General features: G+C 37.4%; 2 protein-coding genes across 2 annotated transcripts; one reads left to right on the top strand and one right to left on the bottom strand.

The window, feature by feature from the left end:
- The first annotated feature begins 533 nt into the window (after positions 1 to 533).
- On the top strand, positions 534 to 1,628 carry LOC135463296 (probable G-protein coupled receptor 139). Its single transcript, XM_064740557.1, has one exon. It carries the CDS (start codon positions 534 to 536, stop codon positions 1,626 to 1,628), a length of 1,095 nt encoding a protein of 364 aa, XP_064596627.1.
- A 15,935-nt stretch (positions 1,629 to 17,563) lies between these two features.
- LOC135463818 (acetylcholine-binding protein-like) lies at positions 17,564 to 23,470 on the bottom strand. Its single transcript, XM_064741265.1, has 4 exons — positions 23,353 to 23,470; positions 21,996 to 22,191; positions 20,191 to 20,291; positions 17,564 to 19,048 (listed from the first exon to the last, which is right to left on the bottom strand). The coding sequence occupies exons 1-4, from the start codon at positions 23,406 to 23,408 to the stop codon at positions 18,697 to 18,699; spliced, it is 705 nt and encodes a 234-aa protein (XP_064597335.1). The 5' UTR covers positions 23,409 to 23,470; the 3' UTR covers positions 17,564 to 18,696.
- Between the last annotated feature and the right edge of the window lie 501 nt (positions 23,471 to 23,971).

Raw genomic sequence — 23,971 nt, 5'->3', positions numbered from 1 at the left:
GACGGTCAGTCAGCGAACTGATTTATTTGTCATTCCATACATAAATCTCTCACTGACAGAACAAAATACTTCTCTAGTTATAATTGCGCGTTTTTCGATGCATCTAGATGAAAATTTCAGTATGCCTCGTCCAAATTTTGGGCCATTTTAATCATATAATAGAAACATATCTCCCGCCAACCTGAACTTGTAGACGGCATAGCTGTTCTTGGCATTGGGCTTACTGGACTTAAAAACATATAGTTAAAAGTGAAACGCCATTGGGAATAAAGGGGCCACTAACAATCGGTTTAACCTGAAAGCCGTCCACACCTCAAACGTATGGACACACACACAAGTATTCAGGCCATGGGCCATTCCCGTCGTCCTCCTATCAATCTAATCGTACCACACACCGTCACATAGGGGGTCTTATACTAATCGATCAAGTGCACAGACGTTTCCCAATATGGCTAATGTCAAGCTTATTACCCTCTTCCCAAGTCGGACTACTAAATATCATTTTCTCTTCTCTGTTGCAGGCATTTCACGAGATGAATTCCGACGACGCAACCTTCAGCATGGATGGCTTTGACGACACACAGTTCACGCACTTGGCGCTGGGAAATCATTCTAACGCCTCGCAAGCTATCTTTCCTCCGCAGGCCTCATCCGGCATTCCTCCAGGCCTAGGGCGGATGTTTTACGCTTGGCTCACCCCTGTCATCTTGCTGATTGGCATTGTGGGCAACTCTCTGTCACTAAGCGTATTTACTTCCCGAAACATGCGCTCTTTGTCCGCCAGTAACTACCTAGCCGCGCTCTCCATATCTGACCTCGTAACGCTAGTCGCCTACGTCATGGTAGAATGGTTAAAAAGAGGTCTACATATACTTCCGGGTCATCTGACTGTAGCCTTCCTGGAAATCAATGGAGTATGCCATGTATCACTGTACCTGAGCTATGTCTCGCGCTTTCTCTCTTCGTGGATTGTGGTTATTTTTACCGTAGAGCGTTACATCGCCGTGTGTCATCCGCTGCGTCGGAAAAGTATCTCCACCTCTGTCAGCCGTAGAATTGTGTTTGGCCTAGTTGCTGTTGCCGCCATTATTCTCATGTACAAACCCATCATGAGTGGCTCGTACATTGTCGCCAAGGACGTACATGTCTGCACTAGCAACCCGTACTTGAAACATGTCTCTCATATCTTAGACATCATCTACGGCGTGACAATCACCCTTGTACCCTTCATACTCATTACAGCGTTGAATATGTTTATAATCAACAAATTAGTTCAGCGTAACCGAAAGTACCGCGATCGGAGTGTGCTCACAGAGGAGAGCGTCATACGGCTGGAATTTACGCTCATTTTGCTCGTCATTTCCCTCTGTTTCATCGCCTTTAATTTACCTTACTTCGGGGTGTGGGCCCGGACTGCTTTCAGCGGAAAGCCAGTATCCCCGGGGGTGGTGGCGATTGTGCGGGCAATGTATTACCTTAACTACTGCGTGAACTTTTTTCTGTACAGCATCACGGGTGCCTGTTTTAGGCGGGAACTACGAATGCTGTTTCGTTACAAGATGAAGAAGGGGAACGTGTATGTGAACTGTATGAAGATAGAGTCAAACACGCAGCAATCGTGGGTATGATAGATCTATCTGCTATTTCTGTTTTAGTTCGATCTGTCAAAACATATTTGCCTATTTCATCTCATGGCTGTTAGTCAAAGTGCATCAATGTTATATATTTATTTGTTTGTTTTTAATGTTGAAAATGTATGAATGTCGCATTTGCAGTACATTTTTTATTGTTGCATATGTAAAAATCAATTCACCAATTAAAAAGTATATTTTAGCTATTTCGCTTCCCTTATTTTATTTTCGGTTGCTTTTTTCACGTAGTTTTCAGACTTCAACCGAGATATCATGAAAGATTGAAAACGTTAGACGAGATTCTATTGTGAAGTCCACGTGCGTTGGTTTTCAATGATTAAAGGGAGACTACTTATGATGTTGTGGCACATTAGTCATATTAGTCATTTTATAGATTTTGTTTTCATTATTATTGTTTCAACTTGGAATACATTCGACGACACTGGAAAAATAGCATCGAATCTCATCGATTTGTCTATAAAACACTTAGTGGAAGACTATTCTTTGCTTGCTAATCTTTAAGCTTTTTCTCTTCCGTTTTTCTATGCTCTGCATGATCGTTTTATCTTATCCTGTAATATTTATCCTTAATACATTTGATGATATGTACTCAATTAGACCGTGACTGGATCCGTTGTCTAAGCTAAAGACTTGCTGAGGACGGCAAGCCCTTGGTCAGTGTCCTACCCAGTACAATACAGATCGTCTTGACTCCATAAATGCTTAACTCCAGACTGAATAATTGTTTGCACAGCAATGCATGATTTTTGTCGATCAAAAGTAATTGATTTCGATGTATTTTCCAGTACGTTGTCATTAATGATTAAATATAGTATATTTTGTATTTAAATGTTCTTTAAGAAGTTAAACTTTGGTTTTGCGGATAACTGTTTAGCTTACATTTGACACCAGTAATCATCGGAATGACCGTTACAGCGACTGTCTTCAGGCGCTAGCCCTATACTAGACAACGGCATGAATACAACGGGGGCATTTCATTGCAATCCGCGCTACATTACCTGAATGGGACAAAATATATTTTGTAGTAATGCCTTTGAACTTCCGATAGATGCCTTGATAAATATTGAGCGTAAGAAACATACATGATCATGTGCGGTTCACATTCAACGGTATAGTGTCTCGCGTGAAGAAGTTTGTTGTCACCCAGCACATTGGCATGACAGTCTATTGTCATCAGACACACTGACATGATACATGGTACAGTATAGTAGAACATATTCTATTCAACGTCAGCTCCATTATCCCCTATTTTTTTCTTCGCCAATACTCACCATTATTCTTGAGTGCCACTTCGTGGAAGGGTACAGTACATCTAATTGCGAAACTTAATGGCCTACAAACACTATCAATTTACATTACTGTATTTTGTTTTTCTGTTACAACGACTTCAGTGCATTTCAATCTGTCTTCCATTCGCAGAATGGAAACAGAAAAGAAATGCATAAACAGAAAATAAACAGTAACCTGTTTAACATCCAGCCGTGACGTGATAATTTTTTCCGGTTACTCTCTGGCCTGTTACTGTTCGCAGGGGGAGCCATATATCGGATTCCAGACTATCTGTTTAATCTTAGCCACCCTTGTCGTGATTATGCCCGTTAGTACCATGTCATTTACGCCATCACACACACACACAGTAACTAGGTTCCATTGGCAGTTAGTGACACAGGCTATATACCTATTTGTTTATTTATGGGGCCTCCGTGGCTCAGTTGATTAGCGCGCTAGCGCAGCGTGATGACCCAGAAGTCTCTCGCCAATGCGGTCTCTGTGAGCTCATGCTGGCTTCCTCTCCGGCCGTACGTGGCAAGGTCTTCCAGCAACGTGTAGATGGTCGTGGGTCTTCACCGTGATCTGCCCGATTTCCCTCCACCACAAGACTGGCCGCCGTCGTATACGTGAAATATTCTTGAGCACGGCGTAAAACACCAATCAAACAAATAAATAATTATCTATTTACCTCACATGGTGTAGCTTTCCCCTCAACGCTTGGCGTGTATAAAAACGCTGAAATCAGCCTATTTGTATTTTTCCTATATTCATGACATCGGGACGGCAGCAACAACCACCCAAATCAAAAGCCTGTCTTAAGGCCGGTGTCAAAATCTGAGCCTTAGATCTATGCCGATATCCCACCTTCCTATAAGTGAAACAGAATCTGTGTGTCGTTGAACTGTGTCTGTTTAAGGACGCTTCATGCGTTATATAATTGGGACATGTAACAGAGCGGCAAGCATGATCGTAAATTAAAAGAATTAAAATAGTGTGATATATGCTTTTAATAACTCTCTTCCACGAACGTGTTTTACACTTGAGTTTTCTTAACTTCTTTTTGCATGTATTTTTCACGTCTCTACTTAATACTATGATTATTTTATCTATCTGGATTGTTTAAAGAGGCTTTACTGGATATTGTTGGCAACAAAACTGGGCCACGGTTAGAGCGTTCACCCGGAAATCGGGGGCACCCGGGACCAAACCCAGTCAGGTTATGCCAAAAACTTTAAAAAATTGTATTTGTTGCTGACTCGTTAAGCACTGAGAGATTAGAGCAAGGGAACAGGACTGGTTGGCTTGATATCAGTATAACAGCGTGGGCTGTCATGATACTTCAGTGTCGACAGCACTTGGCGGCAACATTGCTGGCGATGTTGTCATTAAATATTTGAAGGCCATTGTCCTGCTTAACAAAAAACATAATCAACATAAGCTATAATCATTCCATCATTCATTGATTCATTGATTCATTCCTTGTCGCCATACAACATAAATGCGATGTGAAACCCCAAACATGCATACTTATTAGCTTATTAAATTGAACTCTCTCCAATCGCTGATTTATTAACTTTCAACAAATAAGACGTGACTGTAATATTTTAGTGTGAATGTGATAGTTAATTTAAAAAAAGGTAATTTAAGTTTTAGGAACTTTAACTGCCAATTGTAAACGTTAAAATGCAGACAGGGCAAATACTTTGAGAACAGTAATTAAACTAGCTGCAAAAATGTTGATTAGATTTGATCATTTTTGAAACATTTTTAATGTTATTATCGACGAAAAGGAACCAGCATTCCCTGTTAAAAGCACCTACAAAAAATTTAACACTAATATTTTGTACAATGGCAAGGCAGGTTTGATAGAGGAAAAATAATGAAATATACATGGACATTTGGAGTGATTTTGTCTTCAGCCACGCCAGTTAAATATATTTCATTGTGACGCAGTATTTGGATACAAATAAATGTGTACCTTCATAACAAAATATAAGGCAATCTTAACATGCATGATGTATATGCATTGTAAAACACAGCAAATTTAATAATAAATGTAAACTGTGAAGTAACCGTTAACAATTCTGATCAAGATAAATTCAAAGGTGCAAGATTAATATTTGACTTCAAACGAACACTTTTTCGTGACAAATTTTCCCAGAAATTCACTTACACCCAGCGGGCCTACGTTGCACAAGTAAACCCAGCCTGGCAGCCCTAACTGCTCGCTGTTGTCATTTACAACAGCTGTTAATATTGGCCTAATTTAACTTGCTCAAGAGATGTGTACCATTGTGCAGTAGGAGTTAACCTATTAATGTGAAGTGAGCTATACGCCACTTACATGAACTGCTTAAAGGAAGCAAGGGTATTTCTTGATGAAAGAATTCTATCGGTCTCGTGATTCCTTCCAAAAAGCAATGAATATCAAATGGTTTGAATACAACATTCTCATTTGGCTTCTTCTGTCCATTCATTTCGTTTAGTTTTGAATAACGTTGTCTCATTAAATCCTCATCTGAAATAATTGACATTATAATAAATGCATATCCCAAATAATTAGCTCACATGACTCAAAATCTGAGACAGAACAAAGTGTACAAGATATGGGTGGCATGCAGGTGGTTGTCCGCCACAGCAAGTCTGCGCTAGCAGACTCCCAAGTACTGTAAATTGCTTACACCCATGGCCCCATGAAGACTGACAGGAAAATCAAGGGTATTCTCTTACCAAATGGGTTTGAACGCAGTAAATAACACAGAAATTAACAGACCTGTCGAATGTAGATGAAATGATCGGTGTCTTTCGCCATTCTTCAATATTTCCAGTAAAGAAACTGTTTTAACATTATGTTCAAGCTTGTTTCAATATTTACCATCTGAATCATTGTGATGCTTATTATCGTGGTCAGTTACATCTTCCTTCCCCAGGCCTCCACATCCAATTGTTCCATATTCTGAGCAATCTCTTGGGTGTCTTCATCTTATATAGCTTGCGAAGTTTCGGCCCATTAGGTTTCTTGACCATGTTTTTGTTTACGAGCCTACTTTTCATTTTCCTGGAAAATCTAACAAATACATCATATTCAAAAACAAAAAAAATATATTATATTTCCTTATTTTGTGCATATTTTACACACACCATGGTAATATCCTCCTTAATTTCAATAAACATGTTTAGTGTTCATTTATAATATACGTTAAAACTAATAGAAAAAATGGGATTATGACCTATCACATGCCTAAGACTTAACTATAAAAGTCATATTAACCACGGATGTATGATTTGCAACTTCGAAGTATCATAATGAAGACACCTGACATGACGCCCAACCAAGTATTAGTTAGACGGACACTAGACCAACCAGCTTAATGGTGAGCACAAGTCGAGATAGCAAAAGGCTCTGTTTTCAACGTCCTCAGTATGAACCTGTGTCTCCCTCCTACAAGACGGACCCTCTTACCATTTACCAATCCTAGCAGGTATACAGGGTGGAGCAAAAGTCTGGACCCACAGGCAATTGCGGTTTATGCCAACAAACCAAGAACATTGCAAGTACTAAAAGATAACATTTCACAAGAAATTGAAACCATAAGAGGGAATAACTCCATGCTTCGAATGTACAAAGATCACGAGCCTCCCGAGTAAGACAGTGTTTGGAGGAAGGCAGAAGTCTGTTCGAACACTTATGGTAAACTGTAAATTGTTATATAGTAAATTGTCTATGAGTCCAGACTTTTGCTCCACCATGTATATACAACACGTAAAATATGTCATGGTCATTATAGAGAGGTTGCACTTGTCATCTATACAACCCATCTATACATGAAATACTGACACAAGGAAATGATTGCTCAAGAAAAACGAACAAAATTTTGCCAAATTGTGAAACTAAGATATACGTTGTTCGACATCTTTTGATGTGATAAGACAAACCGGTGTATCGCGTTTCAATTTTAAACGAGCTAATAATGCAGTCGTGCCCACAAGGAAACACCTTCCCAGGGAAAAATTATTTACTAGAAATTAGTTCAAGCAATAGCCTTTCTGAATCACATAATAGGATGTGTATCCAAAAAAAGTATATATACATCAAATGTTTCAAAGGAAAAGCTTTTCTGCATGGGGGAACTTGACAGAAATGATATTACAACTTTGTTAAAAGCAAACTATTCGTAAGTCATTGTTTGCAGTCTATAGCTACAAATATTTGATGGTGAACTTTTCGATTACCAGATTGCAAACTACTGGATACGTACATGCCAATGACGAGAAGCCAACCAATTAAAATACTTGGCATTCATTTTTTTAAATTGTAAACATAGGTTTACAAACAAGATTTCCAACCCACGTTGGGATTCGTTCAACAGATTTCATATCAACTTCTGAAAGCTACAGATCAAAGAAAATAAAACAAAACTGACTGAACGCCTACCCAACGACGGGACTGGCTTATAGGTGCAGCCTATTGCAAGACTGGAAATGCGACACATCGAATGGCCATCCCCTATAGTTCTAGGGAAGTAGGAAATGTTATCGGGCTCTTTTAGTTGTTGGCAGGAGGCAATCATTTTGAATACAACTGTTCTCACACACCGATCCGTGACTTCTCTTGTAATCTTCCCTTCGATGTTAGATTGGATCAACTCGGTGTGGCTGTATATCGTGAAGTCGGCTCTCGGCATCTTTAAGACAGGTGACCCTACATCAGTTTCTAAGCTTGCTGCACTCTCCTCACATGTCTGTGGGGAAACAAATCTAGCTTTGACGCAAAATTTAAACAATCCATACACAATTAGATTTGATTTTATTACAATATAGATACTAATCAGAACTTTCAAAAATAGCTGTAATTAGAAAAAATATAGTGAAACACCATGCACCCCTAAAGCTGAAAATGTTGTAACAAGGAAAAGAAGAATGTGGTAATTATAAATGTTGAAGGTTTTAAATGTACATTTTAAGGGGGGGGGGGGGGGGTGATTATTCATCATTTATATTGATACGGTTTTGCTGCACTAAACTGAAACTAAAAAAAAAATGAAGTCCTTCTGAAAAAATGGCCTCTCACTCTAATTATTATATGAAGTAAAGTTGAACTTAACACCTTAACGAAGTCAAGAATTTTATGCTTAGAAGGAAGTTTTCATTCCTGTCATTGCCTGGGAAAAGCTCCAGGACATCATCACTCTGAATGGTGCAGGAAGTTTTCCCATCAATTCCAGCATCTAAAAACAAAAAATAAACATTCTATACAAATAAAAGTTGATCATTTGGCTGCAAGTGCACTCTTATCCACGGACAGGCCGCAAGTGTTTCACAACTCATAAAGATCATAAAAAAATACTGAACAGGAATAAGTTTCGTGTTTCGTGTGAGCTAACTTGTCTTTATTACATAGTAGTATGTTTTACCTAACGGCTTTTTGCCGCGAACTGACTGAAAAATTGCCAATTAGGTTTAAAACAAAAACCAATGAATACAACCGTAATAAGTGTCACAAGTTGTTTTGATGTTGTTGTTGTTGTTCTGTAATTCTACCAATTACAATCTTGCTTCGTTTCGTTGACCATTGTAAGACATCTTAATATATCACTGTGTGGGCCACTTAATGATTGTTAGAATAACTGGTAAAGAGACAACGATTATACTGGCCAGGCCTATGAAACAAGAACTGAGGACATCTTATTCATGATGATCCCTATTGCGAAAAGGGTAGAAACAGACAGCGACCCCTGGTGGTCAAGCTGCAAAAGTCGAAGTTCTTCGGGCATTTCCGTCAAAAGTTGAAAGTGCCGGGGCAGCGGGAAATATGATGTCACTCTCTGACTAAGGTAAGTAGTAAAAATTTCGATATTTTGATATTAAAAGAACAACATAACAAAGCAGGCATAAATTTTCAAAAATACACGACCAAATACAGCAACAATTCTGATGATTCTGTCGCTTTCGCCGTAAAATGGAGACATTGTGCCCCTCTGTATTTGTACTGTGCTGAAAACAGAAGTATAGAAATAATGAAATAAGCCTACTCACTTTAACTGAAAACACTTCGGCGACATCTTTATCAAACACTTCTGTGAATTGTGGAAAAAGCTCGAAAGATGACAAGTTGTTGATGCTCGATTCGACGACAACGTCATCACTATCCGTCTTAGAATGCTGAGCGGCCCCAGATGTCGTCAGCTGGAATATCCGGGCAACTCATATCCTCCACGTGACTCAACATATTTATTAACATTAAAACTCTTATGTAATCAAAGTTACTTCCCTTACTTAAAGAATGTATACAAAGAAAAATGACATGGCGAATTTTGCCAGTAAAGTGGTAACCAGTAAAATGGTAACCAGTAAAGTTTCCTCCCAACATAATGCCGGCCGCCGATGTAGGTGAAATATTTTTGAGTACGGGGTAAAACACCGAAGAAATAAATAAATAGATCAAATTCTTTAAACCCTTACATTACCTGTTGTGGGTTATCACCGATATTAACCATCATCTAAACTTATGCGTACGGGGGCATATTCTACACATAATTAAACTTATCTTGATCCTCTTATTGTTTCTTTTTGGTAGATTTTATTATTTACTGTTTATTGTTTGTCTCTTTCAGGAGTTTGGTTGCAAGCGATTCCTGTAATGGCTGGCTATACCTGGCGACGTGCCATGCGTTTCATTCTTGGCAATAACTTTGCGTGACACATTATAATGCTCACAGCAATTCTCCCAATTCCCAAGTAGTATGCGGCATAGACCAATGTCCCAGAGACTTCAGCAGATATGAAAAACAGGCCCTCTATAATTCCTCACTCAATGATTCAGTCTGACGACAACGAACTGAAACAGAATGCATCACAGATGAAGCTGTTTCAAAAAATTATTTTGTTTCTGTAACTTGAGTTAGGTGTATATTTCAAATGATTTTGTTTCTATTACTTGAGTTAGGCGTATATTGCAAATGATTTTGTTTTTATAAAATCTTGGTTGGGCAGCACTTGGAAAATTGCTCACACCGAGGAAGCATGTTTAGACGTACCTATATTATGTATATAAATAAGCATTATAACTGTATAGTATATTTTAATCCAGTTCTCCGGTATGTCCGATTGAGATGCTGTACGGGTAGTTATAGCAGCATGTCTGCATGTACAGGAGACATTGACTTGCAATACTAGTATCTATTGTATTTTAATGGGCAAAATAAAATGTATATAATGTAACAAAAAATGCTGCACTGTCATATTGTTTTCACTGTCCATTCTCTCCATTCATACGAGGGTGCGACATTGATTGTAGAACTTAAATGAATATACCAAGTTTATGAATATTTGCCAGATAAGTACATGCATTACATGCACTCTAATGCATTACAATTATTGTAAAGTCAGGAGAGGCAACAGGAATATTCAAAAACAGCAAGGTATTAATTTCAATGTTGATATTGTCAGGGATTGAGAATTTATTTATTTATTTCATTTGTGTTTTACGCCATACTCAAGAATATTTCACTTATATGACGGCGGTCAGCATTATGTTGGGTGGAAACCGAGCAGAGCCCAGGGAAAACCCACGACCATCCTCAGGCTGCTGACAGACCTTCCCACTTACGGCCGGAGAGGAAGCCAGCATGAGCTGGGATTGTGAATTACTTAGACTGGTATATTTGTGATTCGTGATTTGTATATTCGTTCCAAGTCTATGGTGCAGTTATACGTCATATCCGAGAGGGAGGTTTCAGCGTAAAGATTGATCACGTGGTTAAAACCATGGTTATTCAGTCTTTAATGTTTCATTAGTAGAAGCCAAATTTTAAAAAAAAATTGTCTAGAGACCATCAAAGTATGCAGTATATGAAGTGGACTAATCTTTTTTTTCAAGGAAATAAAGGCAATTTAAGAAAATGGAATATCTTTAAAAAGCAAACATGCATGTGAATAATACTAAAAGTCACGGATAAATATAAAATTTCTTATAATATTAACTGTCTACAACTGTTTTAGAGAAGGAAGTCATTTAAATAAAAAAGATAATTTAAGAAAGTATGTCTGACCAGTACTTGCTTGCTCAAGAAAAGTAAATTCAAACTAATTAGAATTTCTTTTTGGAGGAATGAAAGCTGATTTGAAGTGAACATAGAGTCTGCCACTATATATTCATAGAAAACATGATATAGGACCCCGTTATCACAGAAAAATATGATAGTAATTCTATAAATTTTTTGAAAGGCGAGAAGATGCAGAACTGCGGATATGGCACTGACGAAATTCACTCCGAGTAGCTCTGTTGTAGAAGCCCTTATGAACTTAGTCAGTCACTAGCAATAAAAGTATCATGTGATAATTAGCTGTCACGCCAAGAGACCTATTAACTCTTGATTGTGGTTTCTTATAGTGGATAGACAGATATTAGTGCAATAAATTGGATTTTACGGTTAGTTTAAGTGTTGAACTGTTGCATTTTGGATCACACACTGATGAGCAAGGAACTGAGAACGGCTGCCCGTGTCACAACGCGTACATTTTTGGCAGCCGACTGCAGTAACTTGTCAGGATGAGCTGGCAAGAAAACCGCCTCGGGAGAGTCATAGCTTGAAGAAAAATATTGTGACTTATTTTTCCTTAGCAAAGTCAGACCCATTACGAAAATATCCTCCCGAAATCTGAATGAAAGAGCCTGTTATCAATCAGAAGGTCTTGTTATCTGACCTTCCCGTCGGTACAGTCAGCTAGGCCAAATGCCTACACCCACGCAGGACGAGGACGAGCTTGTCCACAAACATCGCCCTGACCGAACGCAAAGTTAAAGGAAACATCAGCCCTTTAAACACGGAACAGAGTCGGTATTCTTTGGTTGGTGGTTTTTGTTTGTATGTTCGTATTGTCACAATTTTTAATACCGATGGTACATGAGAGCTCCTAGGTTTTGTGACGTCACTCTGCGTGGCTGGTTACTGATTTGCTATTCATTTCGTTGATAAACGGTGTGGAATTTTTAAAATATTTTAGAACATTTTGTGGAATACTACTTTTATTCAGATTTAGTGACTGACGTCATGGTTGCTTTAAGAAAATTCATTCTTAATCCATACAAATATTCTCAGGAAAATTTACCAGACCGAGTTTAAAAAATCTTGAAGTTAGAAAACATTAGAAAATTCAAGATTCGCAATTCACCTGCATTTGTGACAAGAAAAAGAAAGAAAAAAAGGCAGGTTTTTGAAGAAAATACATCTATATTAAGAATATTTCAAGGAAAGAATTCTTGACCGAGAGATTATTTTTTACTGTGTGTTTTATCAATCAGCACCACGGAATATGCAAAAGTAACACATAATTCGATAAAAATAGCTCTACTGGACTATACTTACTAACCTGTCATTTGAAAATTCGTCATATTTTTTTTTGGAAACTTATAATGTAGGAAAAATGTGAGGAAAACTACTTATTGCTCGTTACGAAAAAAGCCGTGGCTTTCAGTACTGTCGCCGGCAGGCCATAAACAACACAAAAAATACATCTAGTTTGTAAATTAAGGATATTTTTATAAAATCATTTAGTTAGACAAAATCTGTAGAAAACTGTTCATCGATCCGCATCAAAAAAACCCCCAGGTTTGACGTTTTCATTACTGTCGTGTATAGGCCGCTGATAAAAAAAAACACATCTAATTTGCAAATTCGGAATATTTGGATAAAACTTATCAGGTAAGCAATTAACTTTGTTATCAGTCCGAATGAGGAAGCTTTTTTTAGTGTTACGGTAGATACGCCTCAAACACAACCACTTGAAAATTGGTGATATATTCATAAACTGGGTTTTATACTGTAGGCCACAACAGACTTAAACAACAGGTCTAGGAATTTATTTATTAATGAGCACCAGAAGTCCTTTGGCCTAAATATTTTTAAAAAAAACACAATTCGTTAAAAATACTTGTATTTATGGTAGAATTATTAGCCTCTTATTTCAAAATTCGGGATATGTTCATAAAATCATTGAGTTAGACAAAACCTGTTGAAAACTGTTTATCGATCGGGAAAAGGCGAGCCTAAGACTGCTAGTTAAGACTTTCATAGGTATTGTCCCTTTCAATTATGATCTTGTTCCAAATCCTTGCACAAACTAATTAAACATAGATCAAAAGTGATTTTAGGGGCTAAAAATGACATCGATAACGGTTCAGTAGAAGACTAGAAAACTAAAACGCCAATTCTTAAGTTTTTAGGGCTTTCCACAGACAAATTTTGAGTGACAAAGTAAAGATTAACTAGAGAATCATTCCCCCAACTTAGTAGTATTCTATAGGGAGACTAGCTTAAATTGCGCTAAGGTATCTTAAATGGGAGACGAGAACAGCCCTTTCTCTTTTTTAAAAATAAGGGAACAAAGAACGAAACATCACACACCATTTTTCTCCCAGTTTAGTGGTATCGTTTCATTCATTAAAAAAAACTTGTAAGAGATCTAAATCTATATGTAGTGGCCGTGGAAGTAAGTCCAAAAAATGCATTTCTAATTCTAATAGAATATGGGTAAGGATTTACGACTTTAAGGTGACGACACTTTAATTCGTAATTCACTTAGAACGTTAAAATGTTAAAATCAAAGATCATGCTGAAAATTAAAAATCGGAATGAAGAATTAAGAACGTCCTGTTTAATATCCTGGTGTTTACTGTTTAACAATCATCACCCTAACAGAATTGACCAACAAGTGAGAAAAAAAAAACTTGAAGTGCTATTCATCATTAGCACCCAACTAAAAACATTTAAGCTAAATACCACATGCATTTTTCTTCAGTCATAATTAACAACAATACTGTTAAATTATGTTGGATTGGGGGATTCGTGAAGTTATTGGAACCTAAAAATATTTAAGAAAATCGGACATCTCTTGTAACCCAAATTTTTCTATCAACACAACTTCAATTACGTACGTTCTTAGACATGAAGATATATTGTTCGTCCATGTTCAAACATATATACTATTCGTTGTCAAAGAATAATTTATCGTCAATAGGCAGAGGAAAAATGATTTGGTCTCCAACCATCGACTAAGCGAATCTATCGCAGACAATTTCTTACTGTTTTTGCGCAAAGCAATGATGATATGGAGTTTCTATGGCTGTTTGATATCTGTTTCTAAGGTGTGTCAAACGAATCCACCAATCTTTGTGGTGTCGTCGGCGTGCTCCAAGGTGTCGCGGAATTTATTCTATGATGTCATAAAACTGTCCTTTAATACACAGTAATCAAAAGATTGTAAGTTTGCATAATATTTTGGAAAATTGTCAAAGCCTCCTCTTGCTCTGCTCACGTTCTAATCCAATACACACCCGTTGTACTTTTGCTTGTTTTTTCACCTCAACAACGTGATTAGATAATATGAGTTACTGAGTGTCCACTTCGCCTGGAGCGGTACGATTGACAGTCTGTTAACTGGGCGAGCAAGCTCGTGTGATATTCCGTGGAATTCATACATTTTAAAAAGAAAATATAATGAACCTGGTTGTTAGGCAATATTTATTGTCCATACTCTGTATTACTGGTGTTTTACGCCAATAAGGGTAGAAAAGCACGTGTAGAATTTTGAAAAGAATCTAGATTCAGACATTCAATCTAGTTCACTTGCAACGTACAGAATTGCTGATTTGACCAAATGAAAACGTATTTTATACAAAATAACATATCGCATTAAAAGAGCTGGATGTACTGTTTTTCGTCGAGTCGATTTTACAAATCACGTTGGCTGAACTCGCGTCAGAGAACAGTTGCAAAATAATCAATGCTGTTTTTGAAAATGCAAACTTTTAACACTTTTAAAAGTGTTTTTTCACGTTCATGGTTTTTTTTTCAAGCAATAAATAGTTTCTTAGTGACAAAAAAGTTAAAAATTGTTTTACTAATATGATATATTTACACCAAGACATATGGCAATTTATAACTTAAATGTCGAAAACCTATCGAAATTAGACTGTTCGCTAAGAAGCCTGTGAATTTTTCTCATTCCATAATCCCGCGTTTGTTTATCCAAATTAATCTTTGATAAATATATCAAATACAAATTCATTCCAATTGGCTTAAAACTGCTGTCATAAAGAACACTTTTCAATTCTCGACTTTGACAGCAAAATTCCGATGGGTCCTGTTAAAAGGGTCCTGTTTTTAAATATTGTATTGCATCTTTTTGTTATTTTACCGGGTCAATGTCTGACCTACATTTTCCACTTTTGTGTGGTTATAGCATGCACTGTATTTCAGTCGAGCGTTCTCAAGGCTTCGATGTTTATTTCGTATCATTGTAAATAGGGTATACCTTCTGGAAATATGTATCGGTGTTGTAAACAGATTTACAATCAAACCGTCCAGATTTTTCTTTACGTTTCTCTATTAATAAGAGAGACCGAGTTGTAAAACTCGCAGTCATTTAATCAAGTCCACTTGAAAGCAGTCAGTTACTCAAGTAAGGATTTTGCTGGGTTTGGAAGATATCGGCCTTCACGCCATTAGACATTCGTCATCTGTACTCCATTTTCTGCACAGAGCACTTTGTGAGCTCGTGTTTGGCCACTTGCTATTTGTTGAGACGTTTTTTTTTTTGTGTGCTTGTATCGCTCATTGTCTCTTACGTACATTCCATCCCAGTTTAACCTGAAAGTGACTTTGTATATATTTCCGAGGAGTGAAACATACATCGACAGCTCGGCATCACGGACTCTACTGTCAACCCGTCAGCCCTGAGAAGTTACACCTTCATAGGCAGTTGAGGAATAAACCATCGTCCTACAGCGTGTCACTTATCGGACTGTCATCGGTCGATTGAGAAATATCTTTTAATTGTGGATTCTATATTCACGTGGACGGGCTTCACTTGGAAGCCAGAATATTTCATCCAGATTTGGACGCTGTCTTTAATAAGAGACCATATATATATATATGAAAAAAAATTCTGAACCAAAAAAAAATAAAACTGACGCTTGACCAGCTGTCAATGAGCAGGCCAAAAATATTTATCTATGTCTCCATTGGTTTAAAAATACCTTTTTTTTCAAGTTATATGTTGCTCCGTGCATCTGAGTCTCATTGAAGTCAGCAGACCGGCGTCGTAATGCCGTTAAGACTGCACAATGAACAACGACTGTTGCATGGTTTAAGTATGATTCTCCAATGATACCAAATCAGAGTATGCAGAGTCGTAAACACTCAACACACGTGGTTTAAAGGTCAATCCTTGGGTTTTATTTAATACGTAACATGTTCTGTGAATACTTCACGATTTAATGCACAGTTATTTTTTGACCGGGCATAGATAAGGTGATACCAAGTTTGGATGTTTTACGACAAACTCTTTCCAAGAAACATTTTTGGACATCAACAATTACAATCGTGCCTAAACTGGACTTTTATGTGAAAGCCATGTAACACGCTTCACTCCAATGCGATGCTCGGCTGGACTAAAACCGGCCATTGTGTTCTCCAAAACTGGACATTGATATCGAGTTTTATATCGTACTTCACAATTTATCAGTCATGTGACGACGAGGGAACAAATTGTAAAATACAGGCAAAGATATGTACTAAATTTGGAATAAGTCAAGTGCCCCAAGAAATATCTCCAGTCAGTACATTCAGAAAACCACAGGGAAGGTTAAATCAAGTGAAAATTACATGTTTACATGCATTAAACTTCATGATTCAGTTATTTCCGTGAATAAACCGTCTTGGAATGATTTAATATCATTATTTTTATTACACAATGATTCTAAAATATTTTAAAATAACCAATATGTCATAGAAATATTTCAATGAAATAAAATCCGAAAGATTTTTCAATAATTGCCTTTGAAAAACTAAATGATATAATCATTTAATTAGGGATTACACTATAACGCGTATTTTAATAGGCTTACATTTGTAACACTCATCAGGGGTACTTTTGTTGTCAGTAAGAGTTGAAGCTGGTACTGGGGGTTGGGTTTACATAAAATCATTGACTTTGATTGGGCGACAAACCGACACAAAATCTTATAGAAAACTATTTTTATTCTTTTACACATGCGCATTCAACATGTTTATATAGTCATTACATTCAATGAAAATCATTATGGCTGACAATAATAGCTGAAGATTTTTTTTGTCCACAAGCTGTTAACAGAAGGGCGAAATCACGGATTTTAAATGGGCCTCGCGGATTCTGGGGCGTCTTGTCCGCCATTTTGACTTAACTGACAAAAAGTGAGTTCTCTCTTTGATTCCGAATCGATTATGCGCAACAATGGAACATTGCAAGTTAAAATATTGTACTGGCTTGTTCTCACAGGAAAGTGGCAAAGTGGCAAAGCTTATTTTATTTACAAAATGACACTTTGTTGCCTTGCAAAATGAGGGACAAAATGTTGTGTTTTGGAGTTAACTCGGTCGATCGATCGATCACCATAATGGCTTCCTTATGTAGGTGTAAAATTCTTTTTGGTGGTGATTGATAACAGTATGTACATTGTAAGGCTGGATACACTATATACGTGCATCGTTTAAACTACCACTATTGACTTTACACACCAAATACAAGTACAATTTGATTTCACCCTACAAATTGGACACACCATGTGTGTGTACCATACACTCTCAGAATATGGTTCTTCATGGTTCTTCAGAGAACCGCGCGTTTTTCTTGCTCTCATGATTGGTTTTCTTGTGAACCTGTTGGTGTACATATAATATAATCCAAAATATTTGGATAACTACTGCATGGGTAAGCAATAAATGTCTCTGGAAAAGGTTTGAAATCTAACCGTAACTGTTCGCTATAGGTACCGGTCGTTAGGTAGCTCTGGTTCAGCCTTAACCTCTGGTGGTGTGGGTGGAGAAAAATCAACAGTGCCGAAAGCACAGTGCGGGTCAGTGACAACTCACTTTAGTGGTCTACAGACCATGTTTGCGCATGGAGGCAGGTCGAAGAACTCGGCGCAGCGAAAACAAGGGTTACATTTGGTTCTTTCTTTGGTTCTAACTTTGGTTCCACCAGTGAAGCATGCCAAAGAACTTAACCGAGTGCCTTGAAGAAGCAACCTTTCTTAGAGTGTATGACCTGGAAATGTAGACTGGAGACACCATGTACATGTCCCATCTATCTTGAAGAAATAAACTGGAGACACCTTTTACATGTATTAGATAATTCGGTAGCGTTATGTATGCATGGACTAAAATTGGTAACTTTTAGCGAAAACTTTGTAGGTCTAATCAAGAGTTCGTTCTAACGCCAATGTGGTAGAAACCTGTGCATGTACATTGCAATCTCATCTGTTGACATTAAACTATTGTTTTTGCTTCAAAAGTCATGTATAATATAATGTTACATAATAATATAACAAACACTCAGCACAAAGGGCAAAAACAATAATAGCAAGAAAGTGACAAACAAAAATATATAAAACGTACGCACGATTAATGTCAAATTGTTATAGAAAATTGAAAGAAAGTTCTTTACATAATTAAATGATCTTCACAGCGGCTGTTGGTAAGGTTATTGCGCTTTGTTTTTCACCAAAGTGATTAACGTGTTTTTGTTTTTAGAGAATATTTATGCTTTTGGTTACACAGTTAAATAACCTCTTAAAGGAATTTTTGTAAAAAGTGAAAACAAAGAACATAAAATTGACTAAAATTTTGTGCTGTACATGCAATAGTTAGAATATACTAAACAGATGTTATGAATATACTAAACAGATGTTATGAATATACTAAACAGATGTTATGAATATACTAAACAGATGTTATTTACGACACTTGTCCCTACTTTGGAATGTTAGGCTGTATTCAACATGAGAGAAATTGCTGTCTGCTCCTGCCACTTTGAAGGATATCTCATTTTGCTTTGCAGAAGACCCCACCACACTCCACTTTGGGTTTGGGTTGAGGAATTGCAGGTCGACCCCTTCTCCCTCTACCACTGTTTGCAGTACGTTCGTATTATACATCCACGACCCCAGCATGATTCCGCACGTTATGTTGTTGTTGTCCTCTTCTGCACATGGCACCCGAAACTTGACGGCAGGGACACGAACCACGTGGCCCTCTTTCCCCACAATGGCGTCGTGAACCGTTAGGTATTCCATTTTGTTTAACCTTCAATTCAAATTAGAAATATTATTACTCCAATCATATTTGACTTCGTTCTAATTGTAACCACAAACTAATTTAGCAGAGAAATGAGTTTTGCAGTTGAGCTTTTCTTTTAAAATAATGCCACCGTTACCCATACAATTCGGTAGAATCGCTCAAGACATAATAATAAATCAAGAAAGTTATTTGGCATGGCTTTAAACAGCAGTAAAGCGTCAGTTGGCAGTTCCCTGACTTCAAACTATGTCATGTGCTACGTATATTGTGATCAAGTGGGCTGCCATTGTGCATTGTCAGTATAATGTGATAGATGGTACGTCATGACTTCTATCAGAATATCGTCATGGGCTGGCATATCACGTTTACTATATGTCATGCCTGATTATCTCATGCCTGATTTTGTTGCCTGCCGTACTTGCTGCATGTATCACTGTTAACATGAAAACGGAGAAGACTACTAAAAAGCGAGCACTCTATTCTGATCGCGCTCAGACCACTGACTGATGACACAAACTCCATCGCATCACCTGTCTCTTCTCTGGTTGCAGCTTAGGTGAGGCGAGGTAATTTGGGAAATGGTGTTTTTGTCCCACGATTTGTTATTTTCCTTCTAAATATATATAGCCTATTAACTTTTGCACCGTTTATTAAAACGTCAGTACCTAAATTAACAGATAACATAGAACTTTCAAATTAGGCCTGTCTTCTTTGAAGAAGATGTTATATGTATCATTTTATAAAAACTCAGAAAGCGGCCACATAGCGATAATTCTTGTTAAGATGTCACATCTACCATGCATAAGCATAAAATATTATGGGAACTGCATTTGCCATATAAGTGTATTTGCAGACCAGACAGGTCATAAATTATTAGATCTGGTGCTAAAACTGGTATTTTTTCCCAGTCGAATGCCATGATAGTTGTTTAACATGCTTGAAAACACCTTTATCATATCATAATCAGAAATATTATAACCAGACAAATGGATAACTCAGCCATTTACGACATTTTAGGTCACAAACGAGCATTTTAAGCATTTGATGGTTGTTACTGTCAACATAGTTAAATGTCCATATCTAACATATGATAACATTTTAGTTAAGCATCTCTTTCGACAAGTAACGTTTTGTTATGGACCACTAACCCGTTGAAAATTTCAATGTCCGGAATCCATATCTTGGAGTTAGACAACACCATGGTCTCAGGGGAAGTATGGTTCCATGTCAGCCGAGGGTCATTATTCTTCTAAAATACAGAACCAGAACGCTTCCTTGTGTACATCAGAAGACAGATGGAGTTTCAAATAAAGGAATAAATGGGGAAATGAATCCATCAATAAAAATATCAGTGAAGAAACTTAAATTAAAAAAAAGCAAACATAAGTAAATAATTACTCATTTTATCTATTACGTGATCAACGCAGGACTTTGTTGGGTATTTTTGTTGGGGAAATGGTATTGCTTGAGGACTTATGATATAGTAGGGCATAAAGCAATGATATGTATGGTTTTCAATCTTAAGTGGGGGCCTCCGTGGCTCAGTTGGTTAGCGCGCTAGCACAGCGTAATGACCCAGGAATCTCTCACCAATGCCGGCGATGTGAGTTCAAGTCCAGCTCATGCTGTCTTCCTCTCCGGCCGTATGTGGGGAGGTCCTACGGCAACCTGCAGATGGTCGTGGGTTTCCCCCGGGCTCTGCCCGGTTTCCATCCATCATAATGCTGGCCGCCGTCGTATAAGTGAAATATTCTTGAGTACGGCGTAAAACACCAATCAAATAAATAAATAAATAAATCTTAATTGGTAAACACTTAAACCCTGTGAATGTTTATGCGGCTTAATTTTACAGGATGTGCAAGTAGGGGGATAGTGTGACTTGCCCTGCTTTATTTTATAGCGTCTCAATTTTCTTAAACTAAAAGAAAGCTAAAATACAGAGTAAAGTCCATCATAAAGACAACTGAAAACTATGCTTAAAAATGCTTTCATTTATTTTTTTTCAGATTTTTTGAGAGTGTTGAAAGGCATTAAAATATTTGAATAATATGATGGGTTTTATGAGCAATACTAACGGTATTTATGAACTCTGACGTCACATCAAATTTTTCCGGATGTTTACCAGAAGGAATGAATTTTTGGTAAAATTATTTCAGTAATCATTCACTCACGGGTAAAAAGAGTTATTCCACATTCACTGTCGTGATTATAGTTGGATAAACTTCCTGTGACTTCAGAGTTCCTAACCTCTGATGGTATGGTCCATAAATCCCACCTAAGAAGCCAAACATTTGAGCGCCTTTAACTCTCTTTACAAAAAGGTAAAGAAAAATAAATGAAAGTATATTTATACATAGTTTTAAGTGGTCCACTTCTTGTGATGCCTACTTTGATTTCCTCTTGCCCAATACAGAATCGATGCTGATTGGCTAACACTGGAGACGGGGCCTTCTAGGATAAAATGCACAATACCTAAAATTCAAGTTAAACATAACTGGACTTACCCATCTCTCACACTAGCCAGTCAGAATCGATTATGCATTCCTATAAACGACCACGGATGCCATATATGTTGACGACGACATTTTTTCACGAGAGAACAATGGCTCTCAGTTTTATGGGTGGAGGAAACTGACATTGGGAAGTTACAGCCGAACATTCCCTCGTGTGATCTATAAATATGCGCACCATACTGGTGGCGGGCGAGTGGTTTTCAACAATTTATTGCGACGACGACCAAATGAACGAAATAATTGTTTACGTACCGAGAAATGTGTATTATGGTTAAAAAAAAAGGTAATGGTATATGCGCTTCTATTGTACACACATTAAATCATTTGGGTATTTATCTACATGTGAGTCTGTACTTTTTGATATCGAGAAGAAGAGATTAATTAGCTCTCTACATAGCCTTTTTCAGTTACATGAAAGTGTCAAATTATACTCTCCTTACCAGCACAATCCAATAAACAGCATCCAAAAAATTGTCCCGTGTATTTAGCTGTACAATGTTGACTAAGTACAGGCCGACAGTAACGTTACGATATTCCGGATCTAATTCTCCAGGAGCTACGGATTTCATTCTCCGGTCTTCTAACCGTTTGTGCACCTCCGTGTAAACGTCTGGCACTTCAATGGCAGACACATGTCTGCGAAAAATACAAATACAATACTTCATTACGGTTTGAAGGGAAATCAAAGAGACTGTAAATTGATTTGTTTATAATCATTTCCAATATATATAGTTATGAAAGTAGGGTTTTCTTGTTTCGAGAAATGACAGAAGAAAAACAATGGCATTGCTTGAAAATGTAATGTTTAGTTCACGAAAACATGCCGAAGTTTCGAAGCTATCAATTCCTTGAACAAAAACAAGATTTTCGAAACTGCAGTCAGAATGAGAAAATGTAGACAATTCAGAAAGGCTGTCTTTTGTTGATTCCTTGCGCCCAATAGTATTTCGTCCACGTGTACTATCAGGCACATATTAATCAGTTAGCTTGTTGCCCAACAATATATTTAAAGTAGAATAATGTCTCGTACTTGTAGAATATTGAAGGTCTGTTAACTGCATATTAACACTCCGTATTTGAACACATATGTTTCTTGATGGCTCACGTTTGTTGTAATACACAGGGCAGTCGGCAGAAGTCCTCGCTTTTTGCTCGATCCATAACTCCATCCCCATGTCGTTGCTTTTTGTGACTTGTGGTGGATATTGTACTCAGCTTTTACCAGTTAATAGGCTTTCGAATATCCGACCACATGTAGCGTATATACATTAAAACTGACCAGTTTGCACTATTAGAGACTAGCCAGTGTAGAACAGCGCAAAGAGCAACGTTCGATAAGCATTGTGTTTGGGATACACGGTTTAGTAAAAATGTATATGTAAATAAATGTAAACCAGGTTAAAAAAAAAATCCGCTCTGAGTTCAAGTCCCGCTCATGCTGGCTTCCTCTCCCACCTTACGTGGGAAGGTTTGACGTACGTGAGATGGTTGTGGGTTTTCCCCCGGTTTCCTCCCAACATATTGCTGGCCGCCATCCATAAGTCAAATATTCTTAAGTATGGCGTAAAACACTAATAAAAAAATTAATACTGGTAAACGACAAAAAATTTTTCTGTAGAGATTCGGTGGGAAGAATGGATCAGACACCTTCGTAACAGAGACCAATGACCACATTTTCGAATGTAGCTCACACTAGTTACTTCTTACGCACTTGGTATAAGTAAAATAGCTGTACTTGTTATCGTATAATAGCAAATAAAATATTTAAAATTAAAAAAAAGGACAATGAACACTTACCGCAAATAGCAGAGACATGCTGTCACAAAGAGTGCCACCACCTTGATGTTTTCCATTGTGCGCAGTAGACCTGACACGGCCACGTTAAAACTGAATCTCTATTACACACGCACATACATGCCGATATATATATATATATATATATATATATATATATATATATATATATATATATATATATATATATATATATATATATACTCCAAAACATTAGGTCATTACAAAATGTACTGTGCTTTTTCTGAACAGGGTCAAAATGTTTACAAAGTGATTAATTCTGGCAATTTGGCTCTGACATTTTCACAAATGGAAATGATCGAATGTGTCTTTTCCGCACTAGGCTCTTTCACATGAATTTTTTTCGATGCCAAATTGCTGGGAAAATGCATCGAGACTGAAACATTTATATTTAATTGACACGAGTCCAAGCCAATCCGGGAGTGTTACCGACCACCCCCTACCCCCACCCCCATTCCCACCCGTTCCCAACCTTTAGTGCTGTATAAAAAGAGCCTGACAAAATTATCCAAAGCAGGAAATGGGTTGTTTCAGCTATTAAGCTATTACCGAATCATTCAGTATATAGTGTAAAAAGTAATCCGTCGACCAGTAATTCAAA

This window comes from Liolophura sinensis, chromosome 3, assembly GCF_032854445.1.
Source record: "Liolophura sinensis isolate JHLJ2023 chromosome 3, CUHK_Ljap_v2, whole genome shotgun sequence".
NCBI classification, from domain to species: domain Eukaryota; kingdom Metazoa; phylum Mollusca; class Polyplacophora; order Chitonida; family Chitonidae; genus Liolophura; species Liolophura sinensis.
This window is presented reverse-complemented; position numbering and strand designations above follow the sequence as displayed.

Coding starts and splice junctions, on each gene's coding strand:
- LOC135463296 (XM_064740557.1), top strand. CDS start 534: ATGAATTCCGACGACGCAACCTTCAGCATGGATGGCTTTGACGACACA.
- LOC135463818 (XM_064741265.1), bottom strand. CDS start 23,408: ATGGAAAACATCAAGGTGGTGGCACTCTTTGTGACAGCATGTCTCTGC. Junction 22,192..23,352: donor GCATGTCTCTGCTATTTGCG/GTAAGTGTTCAT, acceptor TATTTTTCGCAG/ACATGTGTCTGCCATTGAAG. Junction 19,049..20,190: donor GACATTGAAATTTTCAACGG/GTTAGTGGTCCA, acceptor TTTGAATTGAAG/GTTAAACAAAATGGAATACC.